Source organism: Electrophorus electricus, chromosome 5 (genome assembly GCF_041902795.1).
Source record: "Electrophorus electricus isolate QZ-2024a chromosome 5, ASM4190279v1, whole genome shotgun sequence".
Classification (NCBI taxonomy): domain Eukaryota; kingdom Metazoa; phylum Chordata; class Actinopteri; order Gymnotiformes; family Gymnotidae; genus Electrophorus; species Electrophorus electricus.
The window spans coordinates 5,319,596-5,337,237 of NC_137501.1; the positions used below are offsets into that span (position 1 = coordinate 5,319,596).

The 17,642-nt window shown below is 43.0% G+C and overlaps 1 protein-coding gene across 4 annotated transcripts in view; it reads right to left on the reverse strand.

Annotated features, from left to right (window-relative positions):
- Nucleotides 1–15,996, reverse strand: part of rtn4r (reticulon 4 receptor) — a 49,807-nt gene extending 33,811 nt beyond the window's left edge. For 2 of the 4 annotated variants that reach the window (XM_027010601.3, XM_081715167.1), the window contains exon 1: nt 15,464–15,996. In XM_027010601.3, the coding sequence (XP_026866402.1) occupies nt 15,464–15,485 (22 nt within the window). In that variant the 5' untranslated portion in view covers nt 15,486–15,996. Of the gene's footprint in view, nt 1–14,097; nt 15,443–15,463 lie in introns of those variants that run through there. The other 2 variants (XM_081715168.1, XM_081715166.1) reach the window with 2 other exon arrangements.
- Nucleotides 15,997–17,642: the final 1,646 nt, after the last annotated feature.

The following is a 17,642-nucleotide window of genomic DNA, read 5'->3' on the forward strand; positions in this document are numbered from 1 at the left end:
CTGGCATTGTGGTTCCCACACATGTGCTTTTGTTTTGGTTTCACTTTGGTTTCTGGTTCTGTTACGCCTCCTCGTTTGTATCACATTAATCCTTACATCAAATTAGTTCACTTAATGTTTGTTTTTAATTTGGCTACCAAATTTAGCAACCCAGCCACTTAAAAATATGACAGCAAGTATCATTAACTGAATGACATTTAATGACATTTAATAACTAATAAAAATTAACAATTAATCGATAACATATAGCCATATTACCAACCGACAGTGGGCTGCAGAACATTGGCAATATGAAATGTGACTTACGCGCCGTTGGTTCTGAACCCTTTGTTCCCATGGAGTTTGTCATCCACCCTCAAGTCCATTTGATACTGTCCACTTTCCGACCACAGAACCACTACTGATAGGATGTTATTTGAGTGGTGAACCATTCTCAACACAGCAGAGACACTGACATAGCAGTGCTGGTATATGCGTTGAATCGGTGTTGAGCCAGGACAGGTGTATGGAGCACAGCAGCGATGCTGAGGGTTTTAGATAGGTTCATTTTGCTTCTGGGTTGGAAAAATATCCAGTGAACATAAAAGTAGTGTTTCTTTAAATAATGGCTGGTGAGTGTATATTGTAGTGTTTTAGTGAAAAGGTTTTTCTGTGGTATTCTCCCTCTATCTATCTTTTTCTCCCTGTATCTGTTTTTCCTTCTTTATATTTTTAATCGTGTTTCATTTTTTAGTGAATTTTAATATCGTCTGGCATCTTGCAATGAATGTGAAGCTAAACGCGATCCACTGCTATGTTTTAATGTGCGATTGAAGATTGAGTCAAACTGGCCAAAGAATACCTGGTTTTTCTCCCCATGATCATCATTCAGCAAAGATTTTGCCACCCGCCAAACAGAAAAAAATGTTCCACTCTCCTCTCCTCTTTATCCCCCATTCAGAGTATTCTCCTCACCTGGTTATTTTGACCATTAGCTCCTCCATATGACAGACGTGTACGTCTCCTGCGCTGCCCACCTGTCTCCCTACACCTGTCTGTCGGTGTTTCGGTTTCCATCACAGGTAACACGGTGTGGAGGCATACGTGTGTTTAAGCAGACAGTGAGAGCCTGTCTGTTCTCCAGGGATGTGATGGTAATCCTGATGTAATATGTGCGAGAGATGAGAAAAATAAAACAAGAGCAAAGCTTCCAGATCTGCCCAGAAAACAGGCCAGTGTCAACACCACGGACTGTGACGTGTGTGCCATGCATATTCATAAAACTAACCCTTTGATCAAACTCATGACATTCAGTTCTCCCTACCTCTCCCTCTCTCTGTGTATCTTTCCCTCTGTTTTTTAATCCTATCTTCTCTGATCTATTTGCTGATCACTGCAGATTGCTGTGCTAACTCTTATCAGCTTAACTCTTATCAAGACTTCTGATATATAAATCAGAATATATATAGTATCGTTAAGAAACATGCAGAAATTTGCATGGTAAATTAGATGTTTCCCTTATCTGCAAACCTTTTAGGTTTGTTGTTAGCAATAAGGAAACACTTGAAAGAACATCTGCTTTAAAAATGCAAAGGCATCAATAAATAAGTAAAGACAAAGTTACTGTAACACAGTGATATACACAAAAGCAGGACCACAACACACCCACTGGAATAGGAAAACCGCCCTATCAGAGGCCAGCATATGGTGCTTGTTCTTTCTGAAGTGCCCTTAACCACTAAATCACCATACTGAGGGTTTAATCACCAGTTAATTAGCTGGCTCTTGACCTGCAAGAGACACCACATGCCTTGAAGCTGCTGTCTGTGTAAAAGCATTAGAGCTTTGTGTGATTGCCTCAGTTAGTCCAAAAGGAAAAGATTGATCTTCCACTCCGTGCTGTCAGAAGAGAATGGCGGATGGACAGATAACATGAGCTAAACTGTCTGCTCTAGCACAAATATATTTGTAACTTGTTGGTGGCAAATTAGAAAAGGACAGTATAATACACTGCAGTGACAGGAGGTTTTCACAAGTCCCTTAGTGATGACTCAGCTCAATCTTTCCATATTGAGAGAATCCTTACCTGAAGAAAAATGCCAAGAAAACTGAAGAGACGGAGCAAATCCGTTCTCTACTGCCCACGACCGATGTCCAAGCCACAGCTGGAAGTGTGGGTAATTATGAAAATTGACACAGAGACACATTCTATCATGACAGAGTAAATAAAAACAGGACTACTTTGCTTAATTGGACTCCTGTTTGCTGCGCAATAGTGCATTTTCACTGACCGAGCTAAGAACATATTCTTAGCGCTGCAAGAATCTTGCACGAATCTTGTCAAAGCGAAGCTATCTCGAGTCCCACACTGACACACAGTACAGTCTTACTGCAGAATGGGTGTCCTCACCATTATGTGGGAGGACTGACATCCCTGTGACTGTTAGTTGTGCTGGAAGAAAATGACTGGCTTCCACTTCAAGCTTTGTCCTGCTATGAGTCCCTAGCTGTGGGTTTGTTTCTTCTCCAGGCGATTTTGCCTGGAAACCAAGTCGATGACTATAATAATGAGCCTTCTATGGTTTGCATACCTGTGTGCTTCTCCGACGGTTTTAATGTGAGTCATTAAAAATTAGAAACAATGATAATAACAATAAAAAATAGTTCAGAAAAGGGTTTTTATTTTTTGGAAGAAGTGATAAAAACAGAGATTCGAACAGAGACTTGTGCAGCCTGGCTAATAGCTTTGATTTTACGAGGTTTAGGTCAACTAGTAAGCAACTGAAAAAAATCAAATGGGATGAGCACAGGTATGCTAAACCTTATGTGACAAACTAAAACTAAAACTAAAAATAACAGTCTAGATAACAAAAGAATATTCAAACATTGCAGTGCTCCATTATTGTATTCCTACATGTATGGGAATTTGATTGGTTTTCTGTGACAAGCAAAATGCTGCCCTGCACCTTGACGGATGCACAGAGCTAAAGCGTGTGAGATGTGAAGGGGAGGTGGGGAAGCCTAGAATGAAAATGTGTTGATGAACAGAGCCGCCCAGACTCAAGGCAGTGGGTGTTCCTCTTAGTGTTTACATCATTACTTTTTTATCTCTTTTCATCTCTCCATCTATCTCTCTTTCTCCTTCTCAATGTACTTTTCCCCTTTGCTTCACTTACCATCTATATTTCTTCTGCCAAATCTCTTCCAAATGTTTTTTTCCCCTCATACACTCTCTTTCTCTCTTACACACACACACACACACACACACATACACACACACAACTTGTTTGTGAGACAGAACAGAGCAGGTGAGATTTATGATAGTTGGCAAGTATGGCTTGTGTTTGTGGGTATGTGTATGTGTTTGGGGTGGTGTTCCTGTAAGCATGCATATGTGCAATCGCACGTGTGTGTGTGTGTGTGTGTGTGTGTGTGTGTGTGTGTGTGTGTTGTGAAGGACCAGGTGCACTCTTGGCTCCAGTTTCAGAGCTTCTTGTCCATGCAACACCTTTGAAAAATGTGGTGTGAAGCACTTGCAGCAATAGGTGCGAAAACCAATCTGTTAAAGCCTCTCAGAGCAAATGCCACTGAAAAGACATGACCTGCCACTTCAATGAGCCAGAACTGCTCAAATATTCATTTCCGGTTCCTCTGCAAATCTCAGCTGTTTGAGACCATGGGCGAGGGCAAAATGAGACTCAACTTGCTGCTACAGCCTATAAGCTCTCAACACACGACAGTGCTTTACAACAAGGCCACATTTTAATGCCAGTAGGAATGACACCTTAGAGGATTGTGGCCAGTATCAGCAGTGTCGAGCCAAGCCCAAAGGCAAGTCGTGCTTCCTCTGAGCATTAACATGTTTGTCCACAGAGAGAGGGGCCCAACATTGGATACTTTTGCAGAAACCCTGTCTGTTCACCGCTAGTTTTGAATTAAATAACTACCTGCTACCTGAGCACTCTCTGCTTTCACCGCTGCGGGTGGGAGTTTTTCACTTCCCGATGGTACATGAAGCATGGCATTGGGCATGGCACTCGGACTGTGTGGCACTGACTGTTGGAATAATGTATTTCCCAACCAGAACACACAAGTAAACACAAGCTGCAATTCCAAGGCCACATTTCATTTTCTGCCACAGAGGTGAAATTAATGTCCATGTCATGAAAACATGAAGAGAATGTCTGAAGACAAAAACCACTATGTGAGAAACATACTGCTGCCACCTCTGATGGGCTCCTACTCCTGTTTTCACTCAGGCCCTTTCTAAAAGCTTATTTCTTGTGTGCAACTGGCTCTGCTTTAACTGTGACATGCCTGTTTAAACCTTTTGTTCTATAGGTGATGTGACACTGGTGTGGCACACACACACACACACACACACACACACACACACACACACACACACACACACACACACACACACACACACACACTGATTAAGGGAAGAGCAAGGCCCAGATAGAGCAGGGAACACTGCTAACAAGGGGGTGTGGCAGGATGTGAGGAAAGCAAACACAATACACATAGTGACATGCAAACACAGAAGAAAAACAAAAAGCCATGTGGTGAGCATCACCATGTGGACGAGAGAGTAGAGGAGGGGGGCCATCACAATATGCCTCCCAAAAGCACGGCTCCCGATGTGCTAGCTGGATGGGCTGCGGATCGTAGGTTAGGCGGGCCAGGAGCCAAAAGAGGAGATCTCCCACAGAGTGGGGAGTGGGAGCCAAACCTTGCACTGTCATCATGGATAAAGGACCGACTGCACAGGGCACTTGGCTTGGAACTGAAGCACTGGCAGGAACGGACCTGTGGTCCTGCTGCGGGGGGGGGTGGATTGGATGGGATGCTGGGTAACAGACTGGACAGGAGACAGGGCAATTGGGACAACGACAGAGACCAGAATTAAAGCACAATCTGGGGTAGGACGGGACACAAAGGCAGACCCTGGGACAGACAAACGGGGTGACCATGACTGGCAAGGGATAAAAACAGTGACTGGGACAAGATAGCAAACCGAGCAAGAAAAGGGAAAGGAGTCTTTTGGTGGACTGAGAGGTGGTGATGGTCAGGCTCCCTGAAGCAGGACTCAGGTACTGCAGTCCTCGGAGCCAGAGGAGGTACCATCCTGGGCATGGGGCGTGGCAGGGACGAGGCCTCACGCAAACAAAGCATCCCTAGGGCAGTGCCATCTTGATGATAGGATGCAGCAGATGCAGCACCCTGAGGAAGCGTATCCTCATTCTCTGTGGGAAGAGTGAGCAGGGTAAGCAGAACACTGTGGGGGCTGTTCCCGGAGGCAGAGCGCCCTCTGGTGGCCAGGGCACGCGGTATGAAGTCGGGGCTGTGCCCATGGGAAGAGATTCTTCTGGTAAGCAAGGCATGAGGATGCACCTCTGGCAGATAGGGTGCACATGACACGGTGGAGGCTGCCACTGTGGAAACAGCGCCCTGTGGTGAGCAGAGTATGAAAGGGTGCAAGGTGCAACAGGTGCGCCAGTTGTACCCTTGGAGCTCACACCTGGAGGTGGAAAGCGAGCGAGCCAGATAAACACCTCTCTGAGCCAACCAGGTGGTGATCTAAAGGGGGCAGTTTGGCCCCCTGGGAGGACCCAACCCAGGATCCTCCCCCCAGGAGGGCCTCCCTGTTCCAGGCACAAGGAGAATCGGGCATGGAGGAAGGAGACTCTGGCCTGGGAGGAGGCTCAGGCTGGATCTTCTTCCCTCTGTGATTATGGTGTGGCTAGCTAGGCGTGCCAGGCTCATCCCCCTTTGGCTTCATGGTGGGAGTCTCGTGGGAGTTGGCAGGTAATGAGGTTGGAGAGAGTCGCTACTTCAGGCTACCCAGAGCTCCCACCTAGGGCAGGCCTGCCTCATACCTGTCCAGAAGCACAGACAGGTTTGCAGGAAGGCAGGCCAACTGGCGATCTCCCAAGCCTCCCAACATGATGGTCCAACATGTCAACTAAACGATGAGCCAAGCGCCTCCTACCTTCACCAGCCTGCTTGGTGTCGTCCAGTAAGCCCATTCAATACCGGACAGTACACATAAGGCACATGGTGATATGCAAACAATTTCCATTTCCATTTCACTGTCTCTGCAGTAGGAACCTGATCTCAAGGAAATCTTAAAAAACTGTAATAATGAAAATAGCCCTTTCACCTGTTCACACAGCCACTTTTGCAATAAATTTTAGTTGATAATTTGATATGGGTTAGCATTTAAACTAATTGAAGACCGCTGGCATATGACTTTACCTGCTGGATTCATGGTAGAGAAGGTGAATTATTCTGAGCAGAAGGATCATGGCCTGTCTTAGATGGCAGGGGCTGTACAATTGAGAATGTGGGCCCTGCTGCATGCTGAGAGAGCATTTTACTGTGTTTCCATGCCATGCGGACAAAGCATGTCATCCGGAGGTGGAAAATCCACACCACTGCACATGTTTCAGAGTTTCAGGGACTGCCAGGAACTGATTGTAGCATGTCTAACCTCCTGTGTCCTCTTGCCATATGCAAACACACACACACACACACACACACACGCTCACTCAGGCACACCTCACCTCCACCACGCAACCCCTAATGGTGGCCTAGGAGATTATAAATTTCATCATAATGGATATTCTGTCAGGAGGACTGTGGTCACATTTAATTTTTTTTGTTTTGATATCTATATGATAGTTAGCATCTACATTGTGGATCGCAGACATGGACACAACACACAACATACACACACACACACACACACACACACACCTTACCCTGTAGATAAGGTTTGGGAGTACACTCATGATTCCTGAATTGTAATATCACCCCTAAGTCTGTCCTTCCCTTCTCAGTCTCCTCTCTGCCTTCTCTCTCCTGGGCATGAGGGCAGGGGCAGACTCCACCCAGCTGTTGGACCCCACTGGCACTTTGTAAAATACTGACTACTTCAGATGAATATAATCTTTTCATTGCTGCGAGACTCTGCCATGATTTCCTCCACAGATATTAGAAAGCTCTTGTGTCTGCATATTTTGTGTGTGCGCGCGTGTGTGTGTATGTGTGTGAGAGAGAGAGAGAGAGAGAGAGAGAGAGAGAGAGAGAGAGAGGGAGATCAGGAGGTGGTGGATAAAGGAGTAAAACATGCAATTCACCATTTAGCATATGGTTGATATAACAACCTTGGCTTAATGATAAGATGTAATTGGGCCCCTTTTGATTTAATCATATTCCCCCCTCCATTTCTCACACTCCCTCTCTCTCTCTCTCTCTCTCTCTCTCTTCCTCCCACCCACCATTCCTCTCTTTGTCAGGAGCATAAGCTATTTATCTTGTTGGAGCGATGAAATCTTGACACCGAATGGCTGAGAAATGGCTTTACCAAAACGTCCTCGAAGGCTGCCTGTGCAGATGGGCTGTCTGCAGCTCTCTCTTCCACCACTCACCGCGCTTGCGTTAATGTGTGGACTGATGCCGTTGCAAACACACGGGCAAACCGCACAACATTTCACACGAGCAATGAGTGATTCACACGAGCGATGCATATGAGCGATTCACATGAGCGATATTATTACTCACTTGACATACAGTATATGAAACAATCCATAGCAAAGATCCCATCAAGGTCCCAAGTGTTACTGCTGGCGGATGACAGAATTCAGACACTTAGGCACTGCTAAATAATATCTTATTGTGCTTATCACTTTCAAAAGAACACTTGTAGTATACAGCATACATTTGTTCTAGGCGACCCGGTGACTGTCCAAATAGCCCTTTTGCTGTTCAACCTCCCCACTCTAATGTTCACTGCCTAATTCAAACCAAGACCCACAGGATTCGAAATTATTTTTTGTCTCCTGAAAATGATACACAAGTCTCACAGGATGAGTTATTTCATTTTTCCCTCTCTACCATAGGGGCAAATCAATGACACACACTAAATGGAATAAGCATTTGTTTGTTCTTCCAATCCATACTAATCCATACTAATAATTAAGTGACCAACACTCTGTATAAGTTTCTTTCAGACACATATATATATAAAAAAGAAAACAAACAATTAAAGTTTAACTTCAGTGTAAATCACTACTGGACACTAATCTCCATGACTTCTGCTTTCATTCTCGCCACTTTTCCCAAGTCTTGTCTCTGGTGCAGCTTATGTGCTGCATTGCATGCGTTTGTCTCCATGGGACCCGTCTCCTGCTGTTCATTAGCAATGCCAGCAGCGTGGTTTTACGCATTGGGAATGAACGCCAGGGGCGCGCTAAGCAGATCGGGCGAGACGATCGAGCAGTTACACTCTGGTGTATGTGGAGAGGAACACACATTATCAACCATGGGGCCAAGGCCACACCGGAGGGAGAAACAATTAGTGAGTCTGCACACAGAAAAGGATGGTGTGGAGAGCAGACTGGAAATATCGCCTGTGCTTTGCTACTTGCCAGCTTAACAGACAGCAACGATTGTTTTACCAAGGATTTGACAGAAACATTGGCCTTCTTCACCAAGATCAGATAACATACCAACCTACAGCATAAAGAACAAATGGAATTGATGTCTGATAAGCAGTGATTTCAAACTCTGTGTACTGTGCTGGCTTATCTGTAGCTATATTGTCCTCCATTTAAGAAATCTGCTAGGTTATACCTCAGACAAAATCTGAATATTCACTGTGTGGCCATTACTGCCCTGATAAACAGTGATACTGTGTTTGACAGTGACATTTTGTTTGCTTCCATGTGATTCAGATTGATAGCTGTAATTTATTATTGAATGGGGTGAGTGGAACCACAACACATGGGTTAAAGATTTATGCCTAGAGGATTCGAAAGGAGTCACCTTCAAAACAGGCAACACAAAGCCCTGTCAAGTCATGGGTCACCAATTTTCAACATACCCCCTATGTGGAGACCCAAGGAATGTAGTTTTCTGACCTGTTGCCTGGCTTGGTTAGGCATGTTTCATTGTATTGTGTTCCTATGTAGGGAGAAGGAAAGGTCAAACAGTGTAAACATGCAACTAAGTCTGCAAAATACATCATTTGTTAATCCTTATTGCAGAGTTGACATTTGCAATATTGTTATCTCAGAACCTTGCAATATGCAGATTATCCCTCTGACAAATCACAAGTTGTTTTTTATTATTCTGTGCTGAGTGTCCTTACCAATCTCAGACATTTCAGATGAGTGTTCTGTGGGTGTTTGATTCATCATGGTTTTCACATGATCCAAGAAACATTTGTTTTGATGAGGTACAGCAGCCCAGACTTTAACCATGCCAAAGGGTTCACCCATGTGGTTTTATATATTATGAAACACACTCCACTTGCAATAACTGAAATGTTGCATTTTTATCCAACCCATACTTACAGAAGATCTGATGGCTCCACTAGTGAATTATGTCTGAGCTCAGACCTGCTGGCTTTCAAACTTCAAATGATCTAATTTCTCTGAGTGAAACTGGTGCAGAGAAGCACTAATGGTTCTGTTGTATTACTACTAAAGAGAGAGAGAGTGTGAGCGTGAAAGAGAGAAACAAAGAACAAGCGCACAACCACATGAGCCACAGATGGATGAGGAGAAAGACAAAGACATATTGAGAGAAAAAGATGAATGAAGAGAAGAGGAAAGGCAGAGTGAGAGAGAAAAAATGAGGGCAAGACACTGACTTATGGTCCTGACAGAGTCTCTGGTCTTGCACCTAATTTAAGATCCTCCTCTGCTCTGTCTAATTAACTATTTACCAGACCATCCATCATTTGCTGTATTCAGCCGCCATTAGCTGCCCCAATGTGCTGTGGTCCTCTCCCCAGACCTTTCCTACCTCAAATGAATTGAGAAAAGGTTCATAGCAGATAGCGGCCCTCATCTTGTCTTGAACAGTGATTGTTAGCTGTTGCGTTGGTGTCCACGCGGCATGACAGGAGAAAGGGAGCCTGAACAAACATCAATTAGTTTCTGTGGGAACAAAGGCTAGCCATCCCAGCTTGAAAGAGTAGGAAAGATTAGGTCATTAGCTTAAAGATTTATGCCTAGAGGATTCGAAAGCAGGAGCCTTCTCTTGGCATTGTGGCGATGGATTGAGCAGGGTGTGTGTGTGTGTGTGTGTGTGTGTGTGTGTGTGTGTGTGTATGTGTGTGTGTGTGTGTGTGCATGCATGCAAGTATGTGTGTGTGTGTGTGTGTGTGTGTGTGTGTGTGTGTGTGTGTGTGTGTGTGTGTGTGTGTGTGAGTGTGTGCATGCAAGTACCTTACATCAGTCTTGTAAGGTTTGGGGGTCCACAGACAAAGTGTACCCTATTGGTTATGTGCATTGTGGTATAACTTACTGGAGCAAATTCCACACAGACTTTTCTAGTTTTATCATTTCTGTTAGAAGGGCTGTTAGGGTTTCTGTTGAGATTTTACAAATGATTAAAGAGTTCAGAGAGCATGTTGGGAATTACTGACCAGAACTCACTTTAGAGTGTCCTGCCCTGACGTCTTCCAGGAGGTTCAGTCCACATCTTTCCCAGCCACTGTCTTGCATGGCCTCCACTTTCCCTTAACGGGTTACCACATTGTTTTAAAGGACACAACTAAATCCCTTTATATTGTGTAACACTTTCAAACACTGTTTTGCATGTATTGAAGCTTGGCCTCTAAGCTGTAACAAGAATGATACTATTTTCTGTTCTAATTTTGAGTCTATTCCTTTTTTTCTAACAATAGATTGTCAGGTTATGCCACAATGATGAGAGCTTTTTTTTCTGGATCAAACGCCTCATTAGGTTTTAAGGATGAGACCCTGCTCTTGTTCACAACACAGTTCTTGTTGATTTATTTGACTGATCTAAAATAATGTAAAATATGCGCTTTTGTGACCCCATAAAGCACTAGCCTAGACACATCTGTGATTGCATCTTGATGCATGGTTCTGTTTTGTTGTTTCTGGACCTTAAAGACCCAACTGCCTCTCTATCTCCCATAGGCTATCAGTCAGCAGGTTTGTATAGGGTACTGTGTGACACCCAGAAGAACAGTCACCCTCGGCTGCGGTTCGACACGTAACTTCCCAGATACCAGGCCCACAATTTCTTTGTAAGAGCTGCCATCATCTTCTTGAATCTATGTGAAGAAAGTCTCAAAATCAGCACATGTCTAAACATGCTCCCACTGCTTTGCAGCAACGCATGTGTGCAGATTTAACGGAGGGTCTTTCTGAGAATGGCAAGACTGTAAACAGAATCTAAATGGGAACTGAGGCCTTATGGGCATGTTTCATGAACACAGAATGAGCCTGTCAAAATTAAAGTGCTACTGATGAGGAACGATTGCTAGCACTTCATGGTCCATATATATATATATATATTTTACATGTTGTTAGATGTTACTTCTTCATGTATTGAGCTTGGTTGACAACATTTATATAATCCTACTATTCTTTTGGCATACAATGGGATTAGTACATTTTAGCACACTCGAAAGATTGTTTTACCAGAGGTGATTTCTTTAAAAAGGCAACAATCCACAAAATTCAGTGTCAGTAGTGTGGTCTAGACTCATGCGGTGACTGTGTCCCCTACAATCCCAGTCAGTCCTCTTCAATTAGCACTTTAATCGGCAATCTTTCATTTATGAATGGGTCTTTTAAAGTAACAACCAGCCAACCTAATTTTAAGTACACGCTACCTATTTATGCCACTTTTATTCCTAATATGTCTCGTCCATGGTAGATAAACTGACAGATGGCACGTTATTTATAAATATAAAATATAAAATCCTAAAACATTAAACCAATGGCATTGCAATATTTCAAAATATGTATTTTATCCAAATATGCACATTGCACACTAAAGGTTATCAGGAAAATTCTAATTTGGCTAATTTAGCGTTTCAGATAAATATTTGTTGCAATCCAGATTATCATAAACATTTAGGTTAACATTAAAGGAGGCTTTCATTTTTTATGCAATTTGTGGTGAAAGCTCTAGAAATGCTAAGTAAACTGAAGCACAAAAACTGAGCTCGAAAGTTTAGAGTTAAATATGACCTCTTAGATAAATTCAACAAACTTCATAAACTGGATGTTTCAGAAGACAAGAGATGATTTGGCTAGTATGTCCATTTTAAAATGCCAGAGGCAAGAACTTGAAATGTGCGTCAGATTTTGCTGAGCACAGGCATGTTGCATAAACTTTACCTGAGTGAATAACCCACAATTAACTCAGCAGCTGTACTTTTTTATTTATTTATTTATTTATGCACATAAGATCCTAGTATCAATGACTAGATCATGAAGTAGCATTAACTAATCCTCCAATCCAGTCATATGTGGGATAATTAAGACCATGACAGTCATAAGACACTGTGCTGTAAGAAAGTACATTTGTGCATACGCATTTTAGTCCATTGGAAATAAATTGCATTAGCATCTAAACCATATGAAAGAGAACAATGTCCTCAATAGTTAAAAATAGTGGATCATAGCTATAAATGTAGTTAATGGCTACCACATGACCTGCATAGTTACACAAACATGAAGAGCTCATTATAACATATTAATTAGGCCTAGGTGTCACGTAGCACTCAGAAATGCATTAGCACATTAATGTAATTTAACAAAGCATCCACAGGCAGAACAGACATAAGTAACATTATGATTGCATAGTTAGAAAATACAGTGTGCTCAGGGCTTGAGTGATGCAATTAAATTAGTGTATAATTGTAATAGGTGCCTAACACAAAGTGCTTAGAATGTGTAATGTCATACATGTGAATATGAGTATGGAAATATTCAAATCTTGATCAAAATACAACTGAACAAGGACACACAGTGTCACTATGTACACTATGACACCACCACCTTGTGGAGAATTTTGTATTTGCTAACTGTGAGTGAGTGAGTGATTGAGCGAGTGATTGAGTGAGTTACAATCAAGTTCCATGAGATGCTTAGCACTTAAATTTTTAATTAGCAATGACAGATAAATCTGTGATGCTTATCTGGTACTGTAAGTATGGAAGCTTTGTCATTTGAACAGGAATAATATCAAAGAACACAGTGGACACAAGCTGGATGTGCACACGAAAGCCCATTCAAATCCTTCAGTATTCCATGTGCAAAAACAAGAGGATTCTGGCATCATCTAATTCACACCTGCAGTAACAGATGAAACCGTCTCCCCAATGACTCATTCTCTCTCTCACACACACACCCACACACACACACACACACACACACACACACACACACACACACACACACAAACACACACACACACACACACACACACACAGCAAAAATGAGCTTATTATTGACTAAGTGTGAGTACTCTCTCTCTCTCTCTCCCTCCCTCCCTTCTCTCTATGATATGCATTCACATTATACCCATTATTTGAGGAGTAAATAATGAGTGGGCTTCTGGGGCATATATCACAATGATTTGTGATCTTCAGCGATAGACATGTCACCATTTCATCTCAGTGGGAACTACAGGGACAACGCCTTGGAAGCCTTGTGGTTTCACTGGGAGGAGCTGAGAGGACTTATTATGGAATATCATAATGAAGAAATATGAAGTGTAAAATAAAACAGACATTAAAAATTGCTCAATATATTCAAATACAATGGAAATACCAGTTTCTCTGTTATATTCCCTGCATAGTTTTAAAAATGGGTTAACCAAAATGTATATGAAGCTAACATAAAAACATCAAGCTGAAAGGAACTCAAATCGATATCAAAATATCACCCTGCAAAATCCATTATTACTGGAAAATAAACATGTCTGTTAACATGATTCAGTGAGGTGAGCCGACAAGAGCTCGTTAGGAGGAGCTCCAACATCACCAGAGAGGAGCTCTGACAAACCTTGTAACCCTGCCAATCAACACTTCCACTGCCTTGCTCTTCAGCTCTTAAGACTAAAACCCACAGCACCACAGATCTACAAAATATCTCTCCCTAGTGGGGGGTGAGGGGGGTCCCAGAGAGTTCAAGCATTGAACACCCTTGCAGTTTGTCTCTTTATCAATCCCCCCCCCCCCCCCCCACCGCCCACAAATAGACAAAAAGCATTAAGCATTTTTCAAACTAAACAAGCGTAGCTCAGGAGTGTTGCAGGAGTACGGAAAGAGGTGCGAACCGGCTGTAGGTCCGACCCTGTAGGGATACTGTTTCCTTCCTCTGCCTTTGTCAGGATCCAGTCCCCCGGCCTCATAAGGTGCTGCGTGCACAACCTGTCCCTCACCTGCTCCACGCAAGCACGCACACTCGCCAGCCATCTTCTCCAAATGAAAGGAAGGAGTGCCGTGTTTGTTTGAAAGACCTGGCATCGGACACTTGGGGTTGTAGCATTCGCCTTACATTCTGTGGAGACATACTCAGCATGGTGGAGCTTATGCTGCTGTCATGTTACGTGGGTGGAGCACAGTCTTTCAAGGCTCCCATCCCTCATATTTTGTGTGTGTGTGTGTGTGTGTGTGCGTGTAATGTACGTATGCATGTTTTACTAAGTCTTTTACAAGCTCAAATTTACAATAATTACAAGAATTTACAACCAGCTACTAGAATTTACAAACAGATACTGGCTATTGCTTATTGCAGATCTGAGCAAGGACGTGGGAGAGCATTGCAGTAAAGGTTAACAGTGTCTTGTTAATGTCTCACCTGTTTCCCTGAAAACATTTGGGGAAAGGTGGATAGTATTACGATGGATAAAATGTTACAGATTACATGTTACAGCTGCGTTGCTGAACCCCCCGTTTTGTCTAGATAAAATGAAAAATGACCCACGATTCTTAGACAGCGCTGAAGAAGGATGGGGATAAAACAGGCATGATGCCAAGTTTCACGTCTCACACTCACTGAAGGCTGGAACTTGATATTGGGTGGGGGGGGGTTGCGTCCTACACTTTTTATCCTGCACGTATAATACGACGTAGTTTACCAGTTCGGCTAGACTAATGGACACTCCTTAAACACCCGTCGTTCGTCTCGACTAACACATACAATTGCACAATCTACTTCACTGTGCGTTAGCCTAGTTGTGATAATGCCCAAGGTCGCAAGTATCTGTTCGCAGGCGGAAAAAAAATGACTTGGGAGGAGTATGTCACCGGCCAAAATAGAGCAGCTTGCTTCCTCACTTCGTCGTGTTTCTTGCTGAGCAAAAGCAAAAGGTGCGAGTTCCGCACCTGAGACGATCAAACCAGCGAGCACCGCGAATCAACACCGCATAACAAGCGAAGCTTCCAGACTTGACCAGGTGCAAGAGAGACGGAGGGACAACCGGTTTGGGTAGTTGCGCTACCCAAACCGGTTAGATACCGAGCTATTATTCACCGCAGTGGTTCAAATTCATAATTCTTCGTTCTAACACTACAGCTCACACATTTGCTGATGTACAGGACACAATCAGGCTTTTAACCGCGAATTTAGGAGCTTGTAAAACAAGATTAACGAAAATACAAAAGGCAAACTTTTGAAAAGGGTCGTATTTGGATACTTACCCTCAACAACAAACGTCTTCATGATTTTTTAATAAATCCCGTGAATAAGTAATTCCTGCTAATGGTCCTCGCACGAGGAGATAGCAAATGCTTCGCTTTGACAATTAATAAATAATTGCAAATCCCGAGCGCGGGCGATTACACAGGGACCATCCTTCCCATCTCAACTTTACCCAACGGTCGCCCTGAAGGCGCGCGACGGAGAACAAAGTCTCCCGTTGATACGTCCTCGCTCAGTCATTTGTGCGCGGTGCAAGAACGCAGTAATATCCAAACTAAAGATCAGACGGCCGGGACACACCTCGCAGACACCGGGCGACGCGAAGCACAAGCCCAATTAGTTTCCCAGGAGTGAGGGAAAATGTCAGATTTCAAGAAGGCAACTACGGCCGAGGAGGAATCCAAACAGGACAAGCGAGATCCAGCCGGTCCGGGTGAAACACGAGTATTCCGTCGTTCCAATTGTCCATGCAAATACAAAGTGCGCGGAAGAACGACGACAAGCAGTATCGCCGCGCACTGTGGAGTAAAGCTTTAGCTTGGGGTAGCGGAGAGGGAGAGAAAGAGAGAGGGGGGGGGGGAGGGGGGGGGGCTGAGATAAATGTTTCATAGGTTTGGACCGGGCATAGATCTCTAATGAATCTTTTATAAAATTCAGACGCTTTGACGTGTGGGGAATCCATTTGGGTAGTACTTTGGAACGCACGGCTGCACATTTATACCCAACGATAATTATAAATACACTGGAATCCCACAATGTGTCCAGTACGTGCTAATAGGCTACATGGGGTGGAGGTGACCTGTTTAATTATAATGGACGGGCATGGTGGGTGAACCCGGTTTCCGGGCCACTTGTCAGGTTGCCTGGACCCTGCTGTGAGCCTGAACAGCAAACTGTGATCTATGTGTTAAATTACATATTAAACTGAACATAATCTTTCCCGTGTGAAAACAACGATCTGTAGTCAGATTTCAGCAACTGTCGACAAACGAAAAATGAGGTGAGGATAAGACGAATTAGCATTGAAATTAAAGGAAAACAATGTTTTTAAAAAATAAATAAATAAATGGAGAATTTAATGTGGGCCGAATTTTAGCTCATTCCTGAGTATAATACGCCCCCCAGCGACTATGGAAAGTGAGTTCGTGACGATGTTTCGGTCTTTCTCATGTGTGATATTGAGAGAGAGAGAGAGAGAGAGAGAGAGAGAGAGAGAGAGATAGAGAGAGAGAGAGAGAGAGAGAGAGAGAGAGAGAGAGAGAGAGAGAGAGAGAGAGAGAGAGCGCAATTACTTACAATAAGATAAAAGAGACTGATGCTGAGATGTGCCAAACATCGATAACATAATGATTAAGTCCCCTGAGCACGAATTAAATTCAACGGCCACAATCTGTTAGTAATCCAATGTCAAACCTTTTATTGCTGTAAATAATTATTGTATTGATTTTTAAAACCACACTTGGTATTACTGCATGAGTTTACTCTAGTATAAACTGGTGATAATGGTTTTGCTGCTTTTTACAGAATAGGTTGTTTCTTATTCACAATAAATAAAGCACTAAAGAAACTGGAAATCCCTGGGTTTTTAATGGTAGGCCTAAATCTGGCAAAAGCAAAACCTATTTAAGAGTTAGAGTAATTGGCACCTGCTTAAAATGAGCCAGGAATGTCAGGATAAGGGTGTTTCCAGTGAATTCTCGCCAACAAGACGATGCACTTGATGTTGTGTGTTCAGGTTCCTGGTTTCAATCGAGTCCAACTCTTAGGCTAAAATAATTTCAGCTGTAAATAATTAAAATACAATACTAACATAAATTCTTTGCTTCAGAACCCAGGATATAGAGGTTGAATGAATAAAGTACTTGATTACTAAATCGACAGTCTTGATTGGATAAAAATGAGGCACATCTTAAACTGAAAGAGTACTATGAAGCCATGAAAAAATCTCTTTTCGTCAGATTATATAAACAATCCAACAATTCATAAAGCTAGTGATAGGTAGTGAAACTTGAACCTAGTGATAAATAGCCAAGAACTATAAACAGTATAAAGCTCAACCATATAAAATCTTTACAAATTGCTCTTTTTTCTAGAGGGCATCGGGTCAATTCAAGATCCTTTAAGTGCTCATGTGTGAAATTATTTCTGTTTTCTGTAAATTAGAGGGGCCTAGACTTG